This window comes from Oculina patagonica, chromosome 11 (assembly GCF_052425735.1).
Source record: "Oculina patagonica isolate OP01 chromosome 11, crgOcupat, whole genome shotgun sequence".
Taxonomy (NCBI): Eukaryota; Metazoa; Cnidaria; class Anthozoa; order Scleractinia; family Oculinidae; genus Oculina; species Oculina patagonica.
In genome coordinates, this window is record NC_135768.1 from 15,086,500 (window position 1) to 15,108,006 (window position 21,507).

The 21,507-nt window shown below is 38.7% G+C and overlaps 2 protein-coding genes across 2 annotated transcripts in view; one reads left to right on the forward strand and one right to left on the reverse strand.

Moving 5' to 3' along the window:
* Nucleotides 1-1,365: 1,365 nt before the first annotated feature.
* Nucleotides 1,366-4,336, reverse strand: LOC144630406 (uncharacterized). The gene is made up of 3 exons (XM_078488772.1): nucleotides 4,229-4,336; nucleotides 3,101-3,189; nucleotides 1,366-1,976 (listed from the first exon to the last, which is right to left on the reverse strand). The coding sequence occupies exons 2-3, from the start codon at nucleotides 3,180-3,182 to the stop codon at nucleotides 1,372-1,374; spliced, it is 687 nt and encodes a 228-aa protein (XP_078344898.1). The 5' UTR covers nucleotides 3,183-3,189; nucleotides 4,229-4,336; the 3' UTR covers nucleotides 1,366-1,371.
* A 902-nt stretch (nucleotides 4,337-5,238) lies between these two features.
* Nucleotides 5,239-21,507, forward strand: part of LOC144630308 (uncharacterized) — a 63,909-nt gene continuing 47,640 nt past the window's right edge. Inside the window, exons 1-10 of the mRNA XM_078488650.1 lie at nucleotides 5,239-5,361; nucleotides 5,545-5,712; nucleotides 7,352-7,518; nucleotides 10,637-10,805; nucleotides 11,317-11,370; nucleotides 14,508-14,569; nucleotides 16,001-16,249; nucleotides 17,808-17,940; nucleotides 19,625-19,977; nucleotides 20,574-20,724. Coding sequence (XP_078344776.1) covers nucleotides 5,253-5,361; nucleotides 5,545-5,712; nucleotides 7,352-7,518; nucleotides 10,637-10,805; nucleotides 11,317-11,370; nucleotides 14,508-14,569; nucleotides 16,001-16,249; nucleotides 17,808-17,940; nucleotides 19,625-19,977; nucleotides 20,574-20,724 — 1,615 coding nt within the window. The 5' untranslated portion in view covers nucleotides 5,239-5,252. The remainder of the gene's footprint in view (nucleotides 5,362-5,544; nucleotides 5,713-7,351; nucleotides 7,519-10,636; nucleotides 10,806-11,316; nucleotides 11,371-14,507; nucleotides 14,570-16,000; nucleotides 16,250-17,807; nucleotides 17,941-19,624; nucleotides 19,978-20,573; nucleotides 20,725-21,507) is intronic.

Sequence of the window (21,507 nt, forward strand, 5' to 3'; positions counted from 1 at the left end):
AACTGATCTTTCCCTTATGTCGTTATGCCCATTTCGTTATGTCCTAAGTATGAACCAGGCTTAAATTCAATACTCGAAAGACCTCTTTTAGTTCTCATAAACTCGAAACATGTAAAAACTTGCATTACAACCGAGAATGAAAACTGATCAGCATCACTGAAAGTAGCGAAACAAAAGGCACCGAACTAGAGCTGGCCTACGAGTTTGAAGAAACAGGTATGCAAGAGTCCTAGTTTTCTTTCTTGACGTTTCAGAGGCGACATTTGGATTTCTAGTCCATTAGGTCAAAGGCCCAGCTCACTGATTCTAGCTACATGGTAAAATTATTTACAACAACACTTTTAAATAAAACGAAATCATAATTAACTCACCAACTTTGAGAATTCGTCTGAGTTCATTCGCTGCGCGCGTTATTTATCAGCTTCAAGTTGATATTGATTACCCAAGTTGTCCATTGTAAACACTGCCTCTATTAGTTTTAGAATTAATTTAAGGCATTGTTTCCACTTGATGTCTATTGTGTGCGTGAAATCTCTAAATGTTCTTTTAGCTACCAAAAATCATTATAATGGGCACATGAATATGATTACATTTGAAAGGAACAGCTCCTCGTCGATTATGCACATTCAATTATTGGTTGTCGAGAAAAACTCGACAGAAACACGTTAACACAGTTAAGCACAATTAACCCAGTGACTCACTATTGGGAATCTCGCAATCTGCAATATGGCCGAAAAGTTTCACTCTAAATTCTACGTTAAATATACCTTATTATAGGAAATTAACGATACATGTTATTACCACGAATTTCAAAAATGGTGTGTATTATTTACGTGTTTGATTTTCGCTAGTCTTTAACGTATCGCAAAACTAACAAAATTAAAATGCTCGCAGAAAACACCGATCCAGGCCACCAAGCGCCTCTTTCTGCTCACACAATTTGGCGCCAAATTTTATGACGTCACTGAGTAGCACATAACATGCAACGACGCACAGTGGATTTATATCTAAAGAAAAACACGAAAATTATATATTATATAAATTATTTAATATATATTATTTTACTATATGGAGTTTTGCAACTAATAAATTAATTCATTAATTCATTTATTAATTGATTAATTAATTAAGGAGACAGAGATGCCGAGGATAGAAATAGATTACAACATAAACAAGTTTTGAAACGTACACTAATAACAATTCTATTTTCAAGCTACACCTTTTTATAATTAATATCAAAAAACAGTAAATCCACTAACAACCCTTTTGGCACTAAATTATCTGAGGAAAAAAATGGAATTCTAAAGCAATAGCTTCCCAAAGCATGCATGCAACAAAGTGTTCAGTGATGAGGTCTTTACCGAAGAATGTTTAATCATCGTTTTTAAAGTACTTGTTGTAACCATCAATAATGCCCTCTCGAAGGAGATTAAACGTTTTAGGGATTTTCTTAGCTAGGAAACAGCGCAGTTTAGTTTTGGGAAAGTTACCATTATAGTTGTTGTTTTTCAAGGCAAACATCTTACACTGTTCAGTGGGATTGTCCTTATCAGGAATAATGATAGTAAAGTTGCCTCCGTTGGTGACCCTGACGCACCCGTCTGCACCCGCGGGTCTTGACGGGTGCCAGGCATTTTTCTGGATCGCCATAAATGCTTCTTGCCCGTACCAGTCAACTTGTTTAGCGGGTGGCTCGAACATGACGAAACTGCGATCTTTTAGGGGCCAAGATGTCTTGATTCTCGTAACAGTTAAGTAGCTTCCATCAGGATTGCTTTCTAAGACCTCGTGGTACAGGAAAGCTCGATCCCATTTCCTGCGCGTTTCAATATTCGACCAGTTCGTTACTTCCAGAAGTTTCTTTGCAGGTATGGGCATGTCGAACATGAAGAGTGTCTTCAGGGGAACTTCTTCTTCATGGAAAGTTTTCATCCAGTACATTGCACCAGGACTTCTGTGTACCACATCCCAACCTCCTAAAATAAATAAATAAACAAATAAATACTCGAGTAAACAAAAGTAAAGTTGATTTTAAAGAATATCTGGACGCCAGATTTATTGTGCTTATTGCGGACATTGTAAAACTTTACCTAAAGTATATGATAAAAAATTCCAGGAATAATGGTCACCCCCCCCCCCCCCTGCTCCTCCCGGGTTACAGAGTTGGTCGTTTTGTAGTTAGAGTCATTCCCGTCCCCAAGCCCTTTCGTTTCTCTTAGGGCCTCTTCATATGAGCCCGGTTTACGGGCTGTCTCAGTTACCAGGACGGATTTTGACGTCTGTTCATATGAAAAATTTTAGGCCGGTTGACGGTGTTAAAATTCAAGAAACGAAGCCAAAATGGCGACACATAAAGTTGCATCTTTCGCGACTATCGTAGCTTTATTGACCCTTGTAACTTTATCAATAAAGCTAATTCGCATATTTCTGAAGTGGAAATAGATACAAGGCAAAATTAAGCCATTTTGACCACCCAGTTCCGAAAGGGAAGCTATTTTCTCAAAAAAAGTTGCGTCCCGGCGACCGGGCTGGAGTGTCCATATGGGAAAATATTCTTCCCGGTTGCCGAGATCTCGGTTGCACAAACCGAGATATCGGTAACCGGGCTGGCCCACCTTCTCATAAGAACACATCCAAAATTTTACAAAGAAAATAGGAGTGAACCGAGATCTCGGTAACTGGGCCAGCCCGGTCAACCGGGATCATGTGAAGAGGCCCTTAGCCGGCTTGGCACGAGAAAACGAAGGGTTCTGGGGACATAGGATTTTTGAATTAATTCAAATTATTTTGATTGGCTGTTTGGAACCAAAAATTCCTAAATCGGAAGTCGAAAACGTAACGACTCTCTCATACATTCTTTTGAAACATCATGACTGCATACATAAAGACCGAAAGTCCTAGAATCTAGGACTGGAAATCCTGTGTCCCCAGAGCCCTTCGTTTTCTCATGCCAAAGCCCAGCCGGCTGAGAGAAACGAAAGGGTTATGGGGACGAGAATGAGTTAGAGTTAAAAGTCTCGGCGTAGGATTGGAACGAAAAATGCTGGCTGTTGTGGACAGGGTGGCACTTACGGACCACTTAGTAGGTATTCGACTGTACCTTTGTCCAAATCTTCTTTAAACCACTTGGCTCTTTGCAACTCGTCATCATACGAGAAGGTTCTGAAATCTGTTGAATCCATTTCACACCTGATAAGAAAAAAAACGGTTAGAACTTGACCTAAAGCCAAACCCATTGAATGCACGTTTAAATGACATGCGAACTAGGCTCAACTACCGGTAGAATGTTTTGCTGCCGTCAGTCATCTTAGCAGATCTCTCAGGAAAAAAAGAAACTTGTTTTAGCGGGTTCAAAAGGTCACGTCCGTGGGTTTTGATTGTTAGTTTTAATCCATTTTGTTTGTTTCGTTTTTCTAAGCTTCGTTCATTGTTGTAATTATGATTGACGGCAGCGAATTAAGAAACGAGTTCGCGCGCTCCTGAAAGGCGCAGTAAAATACATATGTTGCTATAATAAACCGACAATGTGTCGTTTATTGATTTAAATGTGACCTGTGTGATGCGGGTTATTTAGGCTACACGCGCGGACATTTACACGATCGTGTATAGGGACATAAACATCAGTCATCCTCTATTTTCAAACGCTATAACTTTAACGAACACGGGAAGGTCCCTGAGGACCTACTTAGGCCGGCGTTTCGCGGTCGTAAAGAAATGCTGAAAAAAGTTTGATTGTTTAGTGGCACTGTGCACGAAATACTGTTTTTAAGACAGCTAAAACCCAATCTAAACGTGCAATCTGACTCAATTTGTGCAAAAGTTATTGTGTAATTTTATTTTTGCACTCTTTAATGTTAATTTGGCCCAAACACTGCTTTAAATACGTTGCGTAATTTACATTTTATTCTTGATGCGAACAATTCAATCGAAAGACCTCTTTCCGTTCTTAAAAACTCGAAACGTGTAAACTTTTGTATATCTTAAAACCAAGAATAAAAACTGCACAGCATTTCTGAAAGTAGTGAAACAAAACTAAACCAAACAAGGGCCAGCGTATGAGCTTGAAGAAGCAGACAAGCGGGAATCCCAGTTTCCTTTTATGACGTTCCAGAGGCGACATTTGGATTTCTAGCTAACTGGATCAGACGCCTAGGTCACTGATTCTAGATACATGGTAAAATTATTCACAACCACACTTTTAAATAAAACAAAATCATAATTAACTCACCAACTTCCAGAATTCGTCAGACTTCATTCGCTGTGCGCGTTATTTATCAGCTTCAAGTAAATATCGATTACCCAAGTTGTCCATTGTAAACTCTGCTTCTATTGTTTTTTTAGAATTAAGAGCAATTAATTTAAGGCATTGTTTGGACTTGTTGTCTATTGTGTGTGTGATGTCCGTAAAAGTTTTTTCGGCTACCTAAAATCGTTCATGCGCACATGAATCTGATCATATTTGAAAGAAACAATTCTCTCGATTGGTAGTCGAGAAACTATAGAAACACCTTAACACAGTTTATCATAATTAAACCCTTTGGCTGACTATCATTGGCAATCTCGCCATCTGATTGGCTTATTAGCCACCCAATATCGATCGATAGAAGCTTTTTCGAAAAGTATTAGACAAAACCGTCAACAAATCAGCTAGCGCTTTACTTAAATTCTGCGTTTAATGGATGGACCACTGAGTTATGCTAAAGAACTTAGACTGTTTGCTATTGGTTTCTACCGACTTTGATAGTTTACTCGGGGCTTCACCCTTTCATCCGATAGAAACCTCAATAATATTTTCTTCGAAAACAAACAGAAAACTTTTTGTACATGATATTATAGAGATACAGAAACATACGTTAAATTGTAAGAATATTAGAAACAGCCATGAGAACTGTGCTAGACTGTCTACAGCCCTCTATTTTTTCGTATTTTTTTTCTATAGATGAGCGCAGGGAAAGAACGACGAGAGAACTGGACGCCAGTGCTAAACGGGAGGCGCGCCGGGTTGGGGGCGGGGAGCCGCGCTTCGCGTTCACGCTCGTTTCGCTCGCCGATTATCTCGCTTTTTTGCGTTGAAAAATAGAGAGGCTGTGGACAGTCTAGAACTGCGTAAGTTTCGCGGTGTAAGAATCTCACTTCGAGTTCTCCCAATTTCTTTCCTTGCATTTGGCGCGCGCGCTGGTGCAAGGTCATCCGTTTGTCACGACATTTCCTTGTTTGATTGCGTCAAAACATCTTTGCTTCTTTTTATCACCATGCGACTGTCAGCGCTCGCCTTTCTCCTTTTACTGTTCAGTCCGTTTCTACTCTTTATCGATGCATCATCATCATTTTGGATCCCAATGTACAAGAAGGACACCCCGTGTAAGTTGAAAAAAGAATTAATAATATCAAAAAACAATGGTAATTTAATACTTAGCGGTTGAATGGACGTCCCATAAGCCAGCTTTACAGGTCAAAAAATTGCGGATCGATTTGCATGAAGAAATCTGTCACCTATTAAAACACAGTAGTTTTATAATAAAAACTTGTATCTATTGTTTGCAGACTGCATGAAGCCTTTGCTAAGAAGCGAGGATTTCCATCCAGGCCGACACATCAAAGTTTCGTCCGAGTATGGAGCGTTAGGAGACCGGCGCCGACTCGTGGAGGAAGGAGATCCCTGGGCCGCCTCACCGGGTGATCGCTTTGGAGAATGGGCACAAGTGGACCTGGGTAAGACTGGGTTTCTTTCTTTCTTTTTTTTTTGGGGGGGGAGGTGGGGGTGGGTTGGCACAATCGTTGATAAGAGTAGCATGAGACTAGTACTATCGTCGGATTAGCGATGCACTACAGTAAAACCCTGTGAGTTAGCCTGAACAGTTTCTTACGTAAATGGCGATTAACACAAATTTAGGCTTAGTAGGTTCTTGATAGGTTCAATTTTTTTAAGAAAAATTTGCATTGTTGTTAATAGAATTTATTGGTTACTTCAGCCTTTTCCTTATATTAAATTTGCGTACTATTTTATTTATATTTTGTGATTGTATGAATAATAATATTTTATGATTTTCAACATTGACATTTACATTGCAAAAAAGTGATAAGGCTCCTAGGTGTCTCCAAAGAGGATATAGAATGTCGACTTATGTTATTTTTCTAAAAGTGAACATTTTTAACCAATTTTAGAAAATAAGAACCTATTTCCAAATTTTAGGTTTAAGAGGTTCTTTATACATAGGATGTATAACTGGCAAACCCAAGCCAAACAGGTTCTTAAAAATCAGGTTCTTACTCGCGGATTTTTACTGTATTATCGGAATTGCTCAAAATTATCGTTGGAATAACCTCGGAATCTAATCGGACTTGCTTGCGATTATCGTCGGACTTATCTGGGAATATATATCATGAGACCAGCTTGGTATCGTTGTTGTACTAGTCGCGGGTAATAATCCCATTGTCGGTACTATCGTCAGTTTAACCACAGACTATTATGAGATCACCCTCGGAGTTTTGTCGGGTTAGCCTCGGGCGATTATTGGGAAATTCTCAGGTCCCATATTAGTCGATTAATCTCGGGCTCGTAAGTCAGTTGTGTGCACTCTAAGAACGAAATTAAAAATATTAATAATTATAATCAAATGGCCACAGTTATTAAATAAACACATGGATAAAAAATAAGAAAAAACCTGTTAACAGATTTTTCAACGCTGGTGAATTTTACCGTTCAATTGAGCGATCACAACATTTCTATCGTATCCCATTCTTCGCCGCAGTCAAACACAAAAATCTAACGCCACTTCCTGTTTTGGTTTTTCGGAAATTGTAAGCTAAAGAGATTGAAAATATAAAGGTGGTAAACGACATTTGTAGGAAAGCGTTGTAAACATCGCATCGACAAATAAACTGAGGTGGATGACAAAGACTAAATTCTCTCTGCCCATAGGGTGCTCAAGGTCTATCTTTTCGCGTCCGTCTTAACTTTTGGTTTGAATGTTAAGGATTTCAGAAACTTGAAACTTAAGCGGCAGCCTTGGAGCGTAAGCCGCAGCTTTGGTAGTTCGTTCGGCCACTGTATGGGATACTTCAACTCTTTTACTTTATTTCAATTTAAAACCTCCTATATGACTTGGATGAATCAGCCGTTCACTACGTTTGCTCGAGATATTTTAAAAGGCCCTTAAATTACCTCAATAATAGTTTTCTAACCGTTTTCCTCATCTTAACTAGTTAAATTCCTATTTTTGTACACCTCCAACCTAAAAAAAGTACCCATTTCGGCCGGAGCCTTCCTGCGTAGCAAGTAATCTCCCCTCCCTCAACCTTTCCCCGGTATTACCCAAGTTGATCAGTGAAGACCCATGTTTTTTGATAGGTTCGATGAAGTTAATCTCAGGGGTTGTCGTAGAAGGATGGGAGTGGCGCAATCACAAGACGCCTGAAGATGTAGAATGGGATGCCAGCATTACTCATTACAGTGTAGAATTTAGCCCTGACGGCCGGCTATGGACTGTGATTAAAGATGAAAATGGCCTGCCTAGGGTAAGATACATAGAGGATATTATACGAGTTTTATCTTCGAGTGAGCGCAGCGAACGATTGAGAGATACTATCAGTACGAGAAGATAAAATTCGTATCCCCAAGCGGCCATGTAATGTTCAGTTTATTGTATAAAATTTAAGGACTTGAGCCCGCGTTCCAATAAAAAAGCACTACTTAGTCAACGGTCAACTTCCAAAAACACATGACCTCGATGAGCTGAAACTGAGCCCGAGATGTAGTCAGCGGACACCTTAATATCAAAGATGTAAAAGCTGAATACTGCGAGCTGTTTGGTCAAAAATGATATCACGCTTGTGTGGTTAAAAATTTAATCGCCACTGGCGGGATAGCGTTTATATCTATTTGCTACCACTCGGTATACCACTGAATTTTATATAAGAATAAATGAGTCTCTCACACTTTGGTAAGCTTGCACAAACTGATCCACGACTGCCGGCTCCGAACCCCAGTTAGGGCTTTCCACAAGTTGCTTGGCAACTTTTTGGCAACTTTTCATATTTCGAGCAACTTTCAGTCCCCTTTGAGCAATATTTTTTCTTTTGAGCAACTTGTTGCATTTTGAGCAATTTCTAGACCAAAGATCTCCGAAGATTGTCCGATTGTCGTCCGAAGGCCATACGAACGTTTCCGAAGAATAACGAAATTTGCCGAAGATTTTCGTGGAACATCCGAAGACGTTTGGACTTTCGACTCATTCCTCATTAAAACCTTCCATATTTAGTCAGCAAACATGACGTTATCGATATCTTCACGATTTTTCTCAGTGAAAGAAATCCTTGTAGTTCAAAATATTTTTGCCTGAAAATGTTATTTAGAGACTTCTGTTGCGGTGAAATTGCATGAAACTGCTTAGAAATCTTACCTTCAAAGGGAAATTAGCACCTTTTATTTGGAGAAATTTTCTTGATAAAAAAGCAGCGTTTTGGATTTTTGGGTGCAACTTTAGAGTAACTTTTTTAATCAAAAGCAACTTCTTTGGATTTTTGGAGCAACTTTAGAGCTCCTTCTTCAGAAATTTCGAGTAACTTTTTGAATAATTTCGAGCCAATTGTGGAAAGCCCTAACCCCAGTTTCTAAACACAACGCGTTTAGGAGTATTGATATTCCCCTTCCCTCCCCCCTCGGGTAGGATGCTAGTCCATCACGGGTTACTCTCAGCATTTTGTCAGGTCGTCCTTACAGTTCTTCAGTGGCCATTTATACTCCAGAAAGGAGAGAGATGACGAAAGAGTAGAGTTTTGACCAAAAACACAACACACCGACCCTGGCGAGCACTCAAACCTAGACTGCTCTATCCTGGGTCTAGCGTGCTAACCATAAGGAAATTCAACCGGGCCTCTTTAAGTTGTATGCCATTGAGAAAACACTGCTTACATTTCAGCGAACAGACCAATACATCTTGCAAGTTTCTACTGATGTAATGCAAAGGCGGAATCAAAATCAACAATTAAACTTGCGTTAATAGCCCAATTTCGATATTTTAAAATTCAGCCTAAAACAATAGACATCACTACGAGGCTCCGGGGAATAAACCCCACAAACTCTATAGTTTGGTCCCGGAGCCTCGTCCTGAGGTCTATTGTTTTAGGCTGAATTTTAATATATCGAAATTGGGCTATTATTATTTAAGTTTAAAAATAATCATTTTCCGGTCCATTTTAAGAGAGGAACATTAGAAACTAAACTAAAGATACTTAACTTGAGTAACTTAACTTAAGTAACTAAACTACAACCATGGACTTAAGTGTTGGAAAAAATTTCCCCCTTTCCCCCAGTTCAATGCTGTTTGAAAAATTGTTTTCCATCGATGTTTTTTGCATTTCCAACATTGAAAGAAGACGGGGGAAAATTCCAACGTAAAACGTCCAACCTTGTTGAAAGAGCTACAAGCTAAATTTATTAGCAGGTTTTTTGACTTACCTTTTTGGCCTATACAGTCGACACCTCTCGTAAGCGGATTTTCGGCTTAAAAATGGCAATCTTTACAAGGCAAGTCTGAAGAACATAATTGGTTTCCATTTAAAAAATTTCTACAACGCTCTCTTGTGTAAAAAGTTGAAATGCAAACTTTCTGTTGCAAATCTGCAATCTTTTAATAGCAAAAAAGTGGCAGATCGTACGTAGCTTGGTTACATGTTCTCTTTTGTATTTTTTGCTTTATTAGAATATAAGAGAGTTTGTTCGTACCACGAGTCAAGTTCGAGCCCGAGTCAAGTTCTAGTCACGAGTCAAGTTCGAGTCAAGTTTTTTTTAAATTTGTTTTTTGGTCTTTTGGTTTTAATTGCTGTGTTACATGCAAAATGTTGTACCAGAAGCGCAGGAACAGCAATATTTGGCTCTAAATGCCGATTGCGAGAGCTGATTCCTTCATCTGTTTGCAGCTGCTTTTCAAAGAAGTAAACATTCCTTGGCAGTGAATTTGATAATTACAATTTTACTCACAACTGAGGCCGAGGTTCCACTTCAAAGACACAAAAATTATATGTAAAAAACACTTCTCAAGGGAACTTGAACGTTGCTTGCGTAAGCGAACGGACAAGCGACGGCCGAAATATAAGTAACAAACACCAATCGTGACGTGACCTCTAAAATATGACAAAGTGGGCCAAGGTCACGCTTTTTCAAAGCTTGCTTGATTCCAGCTATACAGTTAAAGTCGAAGTTAAAGGCATTACTCGAAAATGTCTGGATATTTGTCGATTCTTTCACTTTTTCAGCACAAAATGAATACATAAGTAGTCAAGACAAAACAAGTTCACTGAAAAAAAAACATAGAATTGAATGACGGGCAAGGAATACCGGTAGATTAAAGCTTTATCTCGTTTCAAAATACAAATAGGTCTTCGCGATCGCATCTGCATTGGAAAACTGTCGTGTGAAAAACCTAACTTCTAGCGCTGATGAGATCGTAATTTACCTTCGGAGACATTTTTTGACATAAATAATTCCAGTCAAAAGGTCTTGTTAAAAAAGAAAAGGTGAGAAAAAACATTTGACTCGAACTTGACTCGTGACTCGAACTTCACTCGGGCTCGAATTTGACTCGTGCTACGAACAAACTCGAATATAAGAACGCGATTTCTTTTTATATTTTAGCATTTTCATAGCACACGAGAACACAGCTCTGTCCGTAAAAACGACTACAAAGCCAGAGCTCGTTACCAGTCTTTCGACCCTCTCCTTCACGCGCGATTTTTCCGCCTGAGGATTCAAGCATGGAGATACCATCAATCTCTGACTATGCAGTTGTATGGATGCGAATCACGTGAGTATTGTATGATAGGATGACATAGCTTTTAAAGATGACGTCATGATATAGCAACTGTGACGTCACGATAAAGCAGACGTTTCGGGCAAACCTTCCAAACAAAAGAAAACCTAAAAATATATAGTTTAGCATGTTAGAAAACTAACAGAAATTATAATAGGTGAAAAGGAGCAAGGAATGTTTAATACGTTTGGTAAAGATTGTGATAGGTTACACATAAATAATGGTGTAACATGGAGCAAGAAAAATAGCTATTTTACAGCTCGAAAAATATATTTAGCTAGAAGAAATTTTGTAAATTAAAGTTTTCTAAGGCAGATAATTTTTTGGAGAGTAATATGCACATCGTATCATTTATAACTGGATATACAGCGCGCGCTCTGATTGGCTTAAGGGCTATGTTTTAACAAAGGAAAGAAATAGAAAACTCGTTTTGTTTATTTGTACGCGGATACGTACAAGACCACTCACTTTGTTTGTTTGTTTGTTTGATTATTTTTTTTTTCAGACTGGGCAATGGGAAATATACAATTGATACAACCACAAAGATCCATAAGCATAGGTGAGAATGCAATGACACCTCACATTTAAAGGGAATCAAGGGTCTAGAAAATTTTTACCTTAAATGAAAGCCCATGTATTCAGGACTTCAAAAATGGTTGTCATTTGGTGAAGCGCCGCCTTGAATTTTTGTAAGAGGCCTTTAAAATCGTTCAAAATTACCTCTTTCGAACACCGACGGCCGCCATCTTGAAAAGCTGGGAATGATATCGAGGCTATGACGTAGCATTAGTCAAAGCTGGTTTTGCAATAGCCTCCCACGCAGTCGTTCTTTGGGGCGATCGTGTTTCACTCCTCCCCAAAAGAACGACTGCGTGGGAGGCTAGTTTTGCAATGACCCAGATCTTCGGTGAAAAAGTATTATCTAAAGCCCAGAATATTATGGTTCGCTGCCTGGCTGCTGGCTGTAGCAAAACATACAAAAACACTAAGGGATGGGTCACCTTCCACAAGTTCCTGAAGGGGAAAAAGTCGAAAAAGTGGCACGCCAAGACAAGGGAGAGGGTAAATGCGGCAAATGACCGAAGCGCGGGAACTGTTTTCTCTGATCCGATCATTTTACCACAAATTATAAAACGACAACGAGCAAGATCTTCAGGTACGTGAATTGTTTACATGTAACTTGTATTTTGCATCCTCTTGAAAAGTAGTGTGTGGTATTCCGAGTTTATAGCAATTATATTTTTTCTGACCGTAAGCGGCGATGTAATTGTTATCGATTTGTTCACGAAAACAAGCCGCAGGACACACAATCAGCCAATGTTTTATTTTATTTTGTCTCAGGAATAGTTGCTAAATCTAAGGAATTCTGCCATCTTGTAGGGATATTACACTGTTTTATTATGATTATTATCGGATAAATGTATTTGGATACAAGACAGTTGCCTTTCTGATCCTTGGGTCACGCAATTGATATTAAAAATATTACTGATATTCAGTAAAAATATTACTGACTGGTACATGTATTTCCTCAGTTACAGACAGAGCTACTTGCCGGAATTAATTGACAAGAAAAGAAACCGCCACTAAAGGAGGAAGCTATTCCTACCATTTTCAGCTACACTTCTGAAAAGGAGTCCGTCAAGCTAGTATTGAGCTAGCAATCGTTTTAAAAATCAGGCACATATCACTGAACATGAGCCGATCGGCGAATGGTTTGCGATGGCTTAATTTATATTTTTACGGAGAATAACAAACCTCTGGTGCCCGGGATGGGAGAGTCGCAAAGTTTTACGTTTACGAAAAATGCAAGACAAGAAGAAAATAAATATACTTTAGACTCTGATCGGGCGAAAATATTTATACTCAGGTGAAATCATAACACAATAATCTTTGCAAAGGCCATCACAATTACGACGATCAGGACGATGGTCAATGAAACTGCTACACTACTCTAATTTGAAGTTCGTCTGATCGAAATTCGATGAAGAGAAATCTCGTTCAAGCTCTGTAGCCAATGTAGAAATGTGAGAAAAAATAAGACATCTTTGTTGCCGTGCGTGCATTTAGACTTAAATTAAAATTCGTCTATAAGCGAATGTTGCCATAGCATCGTTGTTCTACCGTTTTCAAGCAAGTTTTTCTCCTTATTTTCAACGCAGTAAGGGTTTGTAGCCAAAATTCGAAGCTACCAGTTGTAGGATTTCCGAGAAAATCCACCGCGACTTGAATTGGCGTAATTTAATTAGTTTTTTGTCTCGCATCGCATGCAGTCGTCTAAAAAAAATTTTTACATCGAGTAGAATTTATTGAAAATTTTACCACTGAAAGAAAAATTGCAATGTTTTACTTTTTTCTTCTCATTTTCAACGCAGTAAACCTTTTACCATTTTTAGGATAAGTTGGTAGCCTAAAAATAGAAGCTACAGGTTGTAGGATTTCCGAAAAAACTCACCGCGACTTCTAACTTAATTAGTTTTTTGTCTCGCATCGCATGCAGTCGTCTAAAAAACTATTTTACGTCGAGTAGAATTCATTGGTCATTTTACCACTGAAAGAAAAATTGCAATGTTTTATTTTTTGTCGAGTTGTCTCCTAAAAATTAAAACAACAACAACTCATTATGTGTCACCTCGAAGAAAAGATGCCAAGTTTCTGCAGAAGATACGTTGACGACACTTTGGCTAGAATGCCCAGCACTGAAGCTGCAACTGAATTTCTCACTACTCTCAATGGCCTCCACCCGAACCTTTCGTTCACGATGGAGCTTCCAGTAAATAATAAGATCCCTTTTATTGGAATGGATATAATCATGAATAAAACAAGGCTCGAAACGGCGGTTTACAGGAAGCCCACTAACACTGGTCTTCTGCTGCACTTTCATAGTCATACTGATAAACGTTATAAAGACTGCCTGATCAAAACAATGGTTCATCGAGCGCACGCCCTCTCGTCAACAACAGAAGCCTTCAATGAGGAATGCAATAGATTGCGGTCTATTTTCACTCGACTTGATTATCCCATGCACGTTATTAACTCCACCATCAACAACTTTGTCCGTAATGTCTCCGCGGATACATCGCAAGAATCTGAAACCCATCGTGTCATCCGTGTTAGCCTCCCGTTTAAAGATCAGACATCTGCCAATGCAGTTAGACGGCATTTATGCGATCTAAGTCACAAGATCAACGTCACCGTGCAACCAGTTTTCGTCAGCAAAAAACTGGAACAAGACCTTAAACCTAAAGAACTCAAGCCAGCGATTGTTAATCATCATTGCGTTGTTTATTCTTTTTCATGTAATCTGTGTGATGCGGATTATGTCATGCACCCTGGCCAAAATGGCTCACTAAACCGGAGTTTACCACGGTCTGTTGAATGAATCCAATACAAGTATTGTCAAGTCCCAAAGATAAAATATCCTGATCGATTGCGCGTCCACTACCACCACCAACGTATTCAGTTCTTAAAGAGTAAAGTGTCTTGACTAAGGACACACCAAAGTTACCCTAGCATTCAAATCCGGAGTTCAATGGCTGCCACTACTTCAAAGTAAAGTAGTCGCGTATGTTAATTGCGCCAGGCGCTATTTCAAAGTTCTCAAACGTGCTTGAAAAATTGTCTTTATAAGGCGAGTATTTAAAAGCGTAAGTCTCCGAAGAATATTTCTAACATGTCTAAATTCGCTTGTCTTTACAGCTGACTGTCATTACATCAATCAAATTGAAGTGCGGTACTGGCAGTTAACAATCAACTCCGCCGTAAGTATACCGTTAGTAACATTTTTTAAACGATATGTACAGGTATTAAATCGTCAAGATTATTTTTCGCGCTTAGAACCGATTACATTTTACACCAAGTTTGGGCAATGCTAATGTTTGCTCACAATTGGCACAAGTTATAAACGGTATTGTCTCTCGTTTGACAAAATTTCTTATGTATATTTCAAAACTGCGTTTCTTCCTTGCGTTTACCAAGGGCGTAATGTTTCCACATGTTTAGCACAAGTTGCATATTTTACCCTTTCTTGTCAAAGCCGTATCGCGTTTGGCACAGGTGCAAAGCTACTGTAACTCACAAAGCGAAACCTTTTATTAAGGAACTTCTTTAAAACAGACGATGTTCGTCGTGGTTTCCTTAACCTGTGACTTTTTTATATATAATGACATGTTTTATTGAAATCAACAACAATTTTAAAATATAAAAAAACCGTACAAAATAGTTACATCATCAACAAGAAAGAAACATAAAATTAAAATTGAAAATACAAAAGAAATTAATGTTTAATGCGTGTCTTTGTATCTGATAAAGACACGGCTAAACTTTACGTCCGATTTTCTAGGCCAAAATAACCCCAAATCTAAATATTAGTGCAAGAATGAGTTGATCTACATCAGAAGATTTTAAGCTGTTCAATAAATTCGCAGTTCGTGTTTTATCACGTCTAAAACACTCGGCTGCGCCTCGTGTTTTACACTTGATAAAACACTGCTGCTCATTTATTAAACATTACATAAAAAATGCACGATAACATAGGAAGTAGAAGCACAAATTACAATAGTACATGTAGTACATATGACTGAAGTTACTATACTGTAAACTACGACGAAATATTTACAAGACAGGAAACAATAAGAATATAGTATTAAGTAAAGCAGTGGGGAAGAACATTTTTGATGGTGAAAATTTTATACCTGTTAAGAACTGACTGAGAAATTTTCCAGTCGATATTTGAACTTAATTTTACTGATGAAGTCTGGAAGGATAAGTGCTTCTTCATTTAATTTCTTGATATTTATATAACGACGCATGAATAAAAGGATGTAATTAAGTTTTTTAAGTAGAAAGGACGAGGAGTTAGGAATTCCAAATAAAAGCTCCTCGGTTGTTGGATTTAATGGTGATTCATTTGCATCGTTGAACCATTTTTAAGCAGGATTTGACAAAGCACTTAGTGAATGGACAGTCGATGAACGTGTGATCAATCGAGTCTTGTTCACCCGCAGAAAAGACAATAATTATTAGCTTTAATCCCGGGATTAATGGTTAGTCTCTTGGTGGGCTGGGGGGGTTCCGGTTGTGTTTCTCCCCCGGGGGGGGCCGGGGGGGGGGGGGGGAGACGCCCCCCGCGCCGGCGGGCGGGGGGGGGATTAACCTGTGACTTTATTTTTACCAAACTTTTCACTTTATAGAAGTACACCAAGTATTATGGTGGCGATTTTCATAATAGTTATGGAAAGGGCTCTGAGAGGAAATGGTGCGTGGACATGACTGTACGCAGGGACCCACCCTGGCTTGAATTCGACCTCCTCTATCGAAGGTTTATTTCAAGAATTGAGGTTACTTTATTCGACAACGATTATTTTTATTTAAAAAGTGAAAATCTGGATGTTAGAAGCGTGCGATTTAGCGAGGACGGAGTCGGGTGGATCGGAATTCAAGTAAGTGTGATTAAAAAAGTAAAGGCTTTACTTCTCCTATTAAACTCATAGGTCATAGCGAGGAAGGCATATTTCGTATGAAGATTTTTTTTGTGGTGAGGGCTCTAAAGAAAGGTGCTTAGAGCTAAGCGAGTAATCTCAACCAACAAAAAGTAACAAAAAAGGGGTAATGTGTATTGTGATCTGTATTCATTTTATAGAAAGAATTTGATCGCTACTTTCGAACTAAGAGAAAAAAATGATAGGTCACCGAACTCGTTTACGAGAAAACGATGATTTCTCTCTCTCGCGAGCCAATCCCCATAGAAAAAGCCGCCATTTTGTTTATGTGCGCGCGCTAATTACGCGTAAAATTCTGCGCAGTAAGGATGCGCAATACAATACTAGGGAATCACCTTAAATCTTCACCGAAAATAAGTGATAGTGTTAGCTTACCATCACAGAAGGTGAGCGGGATCTCATTAAAATGGAGTTAGGGTTTATAAGATGACCCAGAGAGCGAAAAGTCATCATTTGCCACGCCTTCTCCTCTTCACCGCTACAAAGGCCCAAATTGCCATGTTCATTACAGAATTTTTTTGTCAGCAGAGGTGTTATAGCCTTTGCTTTTTTGTCGACAAGTGAGGTTGACTCCGGATCGAGAGTTTCGGTTTCGAAACTGGAGGGCGAATAACAGGGACTGTGTCACTGATTTTAGCTAAATTTAGGCATGGGAAATGACCATCAAATTCGGCGAAAAATAAAAAGGAACATTTCAATAACACAGCAAATATAAAATAAGTTTCGGATGGCCAAAAATGACAAAGATTGAACAGTTTTAAAAGTTAATCTCGTATGGTTGCAACATTAACTTTATAACGTCCGGTAGACACATTTGGTTGCAATGTAACTATGGTTTTGTCCTTTGGATCCATAGAAGTAATTTCTTTGCAAACATAAGTTTCATCGCGAGTATTTGGCAAAACTTAGGGCCTCTTCACATGAGCCCGGTTTACGGGCTGTCTCAGTTACCAGGACGGATTTTGACGTCTGTTCAATGGAAAATTTTAGCCCGGTTGACGGGGATAAAATTCAAGAAACAAAGCCAAAATGGCGACACATAAAGTTGCATCTTTCGCGACTATCGTAGCTTTATTGACCCTTGTAACTTTATTAATAAAGCTAATTCGCATATTTCTGAAGTGGAAATAGATACAAGGCAAAATTAAGCAATTTTGACCACCCAGTTACGAAAGGGAAGCTATTTTCTCAAAAAAAGTTGCGTCCCGGCGACCGGGCTGGAGTGTTCATATGGGAAAATATTCTTCCCGGTTGCCGAGATCTCGGTTGCAGAAACCGAGATATCGGTAACCGGGCTGGCCCACCTTCTCATATGAACACATCCAAAATTTTACAAAGAAAATAGGAGTGAGCCGAGATCTTGGTAACTGGGCCAGCCCGGTCAACCGGGATCATGTGAAGAGGCCCTTAATCAAACAAAGTTAACCCAACCGTGACACAGTCCCTTTAATTGCAGTGCAAGCTAACGTAATATTTATTTCTTGAAACGTCTTCACAGCCGAACAAGAAGACGCCATCTGGTAAAATCTCGTACGTGAGCAGACCTGTCGCGGCCAGATACGTACGAATACCCACGGACAAATTTCCTTTCCGGCTAACCTGTGTACGATTGCACCTATTTGGATGTTCCGGTAAGTTTAAAATCAGTTTGAAAGTTAAAAATACTGTAGAAACTCCACTAATGGACAGCTCCCGTAGGCGGACACTAAGTCATGATCGCAGCGACGTGCGAACATTTCATTTTTGTGTCTAGTACGAAGCGCAGACACAATGCTATAACGGTAAAATTTTCAGAAAGTGCTTCATATACGGCAAATTATGATGTCATACTAACCAAATTCCACTGAAGTTTTTCATACGTGACAGCGTACACGAAGTATTTTGCAGTATTCTTCTCTGGGTAATAGTAATAAATCACTCGTTATTCCCTCGCAACCCGAAGTAAACAACCGATAACAACGTATAACCAAAGGAACAAATCTTATTTGAGATTCTGAAGACATTACCTACGTCAACAAACGCAAACACAATGTTCTCTCACGACAGTTGCGTACAGCCAATCAAAAGTATTGTTGATAAGATAAGATAAGATAAGAACTTTAATAGTAATCTCCCCATAGGGCTTTTCAGAAACTATTTACAATAAAAAATAAATCTACTTAACACTAATATTTACAAATAAAATTGAAAAACTAAATAAAATAATGATTAAAAGTTTAAAAGAAGATGATCCCTAAGCTTTGATTTAAAAAAGTACAGAGATTTAGCGGTTTTTTTTTTGATGCACTAAATAACAATAAATGAAGAGACTTTTGACTCTTCATCAACGTAAAAAATGCCGTTAACAGAAATCACACGCAAGACCCTGCATTTAAACGGGTTGAACATTGACTTTGCTTTCTTGTAAGCATGCGCTTATAGCAAAGACGCATTTTACTTGATGTACACGCGCGTTTGCGTAATTAATGCGCTACAATGACAATGCGTAAGGCTCAATTACCCAGCACTAGACACATGTACGCGTTTCGGACCTATTTTTCAAAAAAAAAATCACATTAATGAAAAAGGTCAGCTCAACAGACACTCTTTTGGTTCCAAGGGTGTCCGCTTACAAGAGGTATGACTGAAATTAATTTCCAGTTTTAATTTCTGTAGGAACAGTGTCACTTATTAGGCCCCGTCCACGCTAAAAAGTCACAGGCCATAGCTGGAACTGTGAGCTAGATTAAAGTTTTTGATTTTCGAGTTTTGAATTTTAACGCATACGCGAGGACCCAACTCAACAAAACGCTGTCATTTACAAATAGACAATATTCGTATTCTCGTTATTGGTCTGGAACTTGCTAGCTTTTATGCTTGCCGAAATCTTTTACATTTGTTCATGTATAAACGTCTTTATCGTTGCCACTGTAATATTGATTTTCCTAAAAAAAAGTACATTATACCAAACTTCAACCTAAGAGCAATAACTTGTGAGACTTTTACATCGGGCACTTTAACAGAAGACAGGTAAAAAAGAGCTGATTAAATATGGTCCGGAAAAACTGTTACGAGCAGTTGTTCCTGGAAAATTGACCGTTTTATATATATTTTCTATGCTGCTACAGTCAACTCTCTCTAAAAACGGACACCGTCGGGACCGGCTCCAACTGTCCGTTTTAGAGAGGTGTCCGCCTTATAGGGAGTTAAGTTACAGTAAAATGACTGAAAAGCGGCAGGGACGGGACCAATGGCATGTTTCCGTCTTATAGCGGTGTCCGTTAAGAGAGAGTTGACTGTTCTTTTGTTTGTTTGTTTGTTTTTTTAACTCCACAGACGAGGTACAGTCTCTGGGATTGTGGAGTAATCAAGGCAGAGTTAAAATATCATGGGCAGAAATTTACGACCAGCGCTCTCGCAATCGCAATAACCTTCGATTCATCGAACCTGGACAGTCGTTATACTGCACGAGGGCAGGTGAACATGAAGTGTATTTTCGTATTAACATGAGACAGCTCTTTGCTATCAGCCGAATTGTGTTTATTGGAGAAACAAAGAGGGATGGCACATCATCTGAATGCGTCCGTGACGAGTCACGCAAGCTTTTGTCACTGTTTTCAAGCCTTGATGGAAAACTTTGGAGCCCGTTTGGGATTTATAATCAGGTGCATGGTGACAAGATTAAACAGGTAATTTAAATTTAACGAATTTATTAGTAAATTACTAGTAAATATTACGAAAGATGGTCAGGACAACTAAGCAAAATGTTCATTTGGCAATAGAAGTTGAAAAATGTTTGCTCTTAATTAGTTACTATGTAGAAAAGAAACCTGTTGTAGTGTGTTTTCGCCGTAAGTCCTTATTTTTTGAAAAATATGAGAAAATTGGGTTTCGAGCTTCAAATCCGTGTAACAGAAAGGTGGCCTTTGCCAAACCATATGTTGAACAAACTGGCGCAGATAGCTTTCTCCTTAACTTGAATTGTTTAATTTAAACAAAGGAACAAATGGCCCTTTAATTAGGAAACCTTTCAATTAATTTGTGATTCACGAGCTGGCTCATAAGGCCTTTGATTTTTAATTTTCAATTTCATTAATAATTCATCAAGTCAAAACAAAGGATATCAAAACCGTGCAGAATTTTACGATCTTATCTGCCTTGTTTTAACAAACACTCGAGAGAGTCGGTTTCATCGGTGTTTGTAGATGCCATGAAACACTTTATTTTGTCTTTGATATATTATGTCGACCCTTAAAGGTGCCTTTCTATTATGACCCTCTCACAGAAATTTCAGATCGACTACGAAGCCGAATTTCAATGTGCTGCTGTTTGGGACATCATGCCCACCATATACGGGCAGCACTTCTGGATCCGAGAAGAGTCTGACTCCCGGAGTATTGACTGCATAGCTATGGAGATATTTGGAAATCAAGCAGGTTCGTATTGATTTGGTAAATTGTAATTTAGACAACAAACGAAAACGTCACAGGCCATAAGCACAAGCAAAAGCCTGAGTGCTTAATCAGAACGAATACTCATTCTTCAAATGTTGTCCTCAAAAGCATTAGCACTAGAAAACGACGGTGACCGCTTAATTGGGGTTTGACTGTATCTGTTGTTTTGCAATTATTTTTCTAATGATATTCACTCTAGTTTCGCGAATCGACGTTATATCCGTCCGAGCCCTCACAACACACAAAATGTCAAAAAGGAGCAAACAGTTAAAGAATTCTCTTATTTCTGCGATATAACAGAAGCAATTTTTTTCTATACTACACTCTTTTTCTTTATAAGAACCTTTTTATAAGAACGTCGAGGTTGAAAAAAGGCCATAATTTAAGAACATCCTAAGAACGTGCCCAAGGCTGAAATTTGGTTAATAACGAATTTTATTTTTTCCTGTTTGCTGCGAGAGACAAATATATGTATTAACCCTTTCAGTGCTAAATTTCTCCAAAAACAGGGTTTTAATTTCACCGTTAAACTGAATTTTTGATGTTACGATCCTGAATTTCCCTTAACTTTGCTTAAAAAGCACTTTTCCACGTTGCAGCAAGATTTTGACGAAGATTCCATGGAAAAATGTACAAAATTGTACTTTGGTGCATGCGCATAAGCCAAAATTTGTTTTTTTTTTTTGCAAAATCGTTTCCCTTTCATTTTTTCTTGCTCCTCTTCCTTTCGTTTTTCTCGGCTTTGTTATTTCCACTTCTTTCTAC

Coding starts and splice junctions, on each gene's coding strand:
- LOC144630406 (XM_078488772.1), bottom strand. CDS start 3,182: ATGGATTCAACAGATTTCAGAACCTTCTCGTATGATGACGAGTTGCAA. Junction 1,977..3,100: donor TAAAGAAGATTTGGACAAAG/GTACAGTCGAAT, acceptor TATTTATTTTAG/GAGGTTGGGATGTGGTACAC.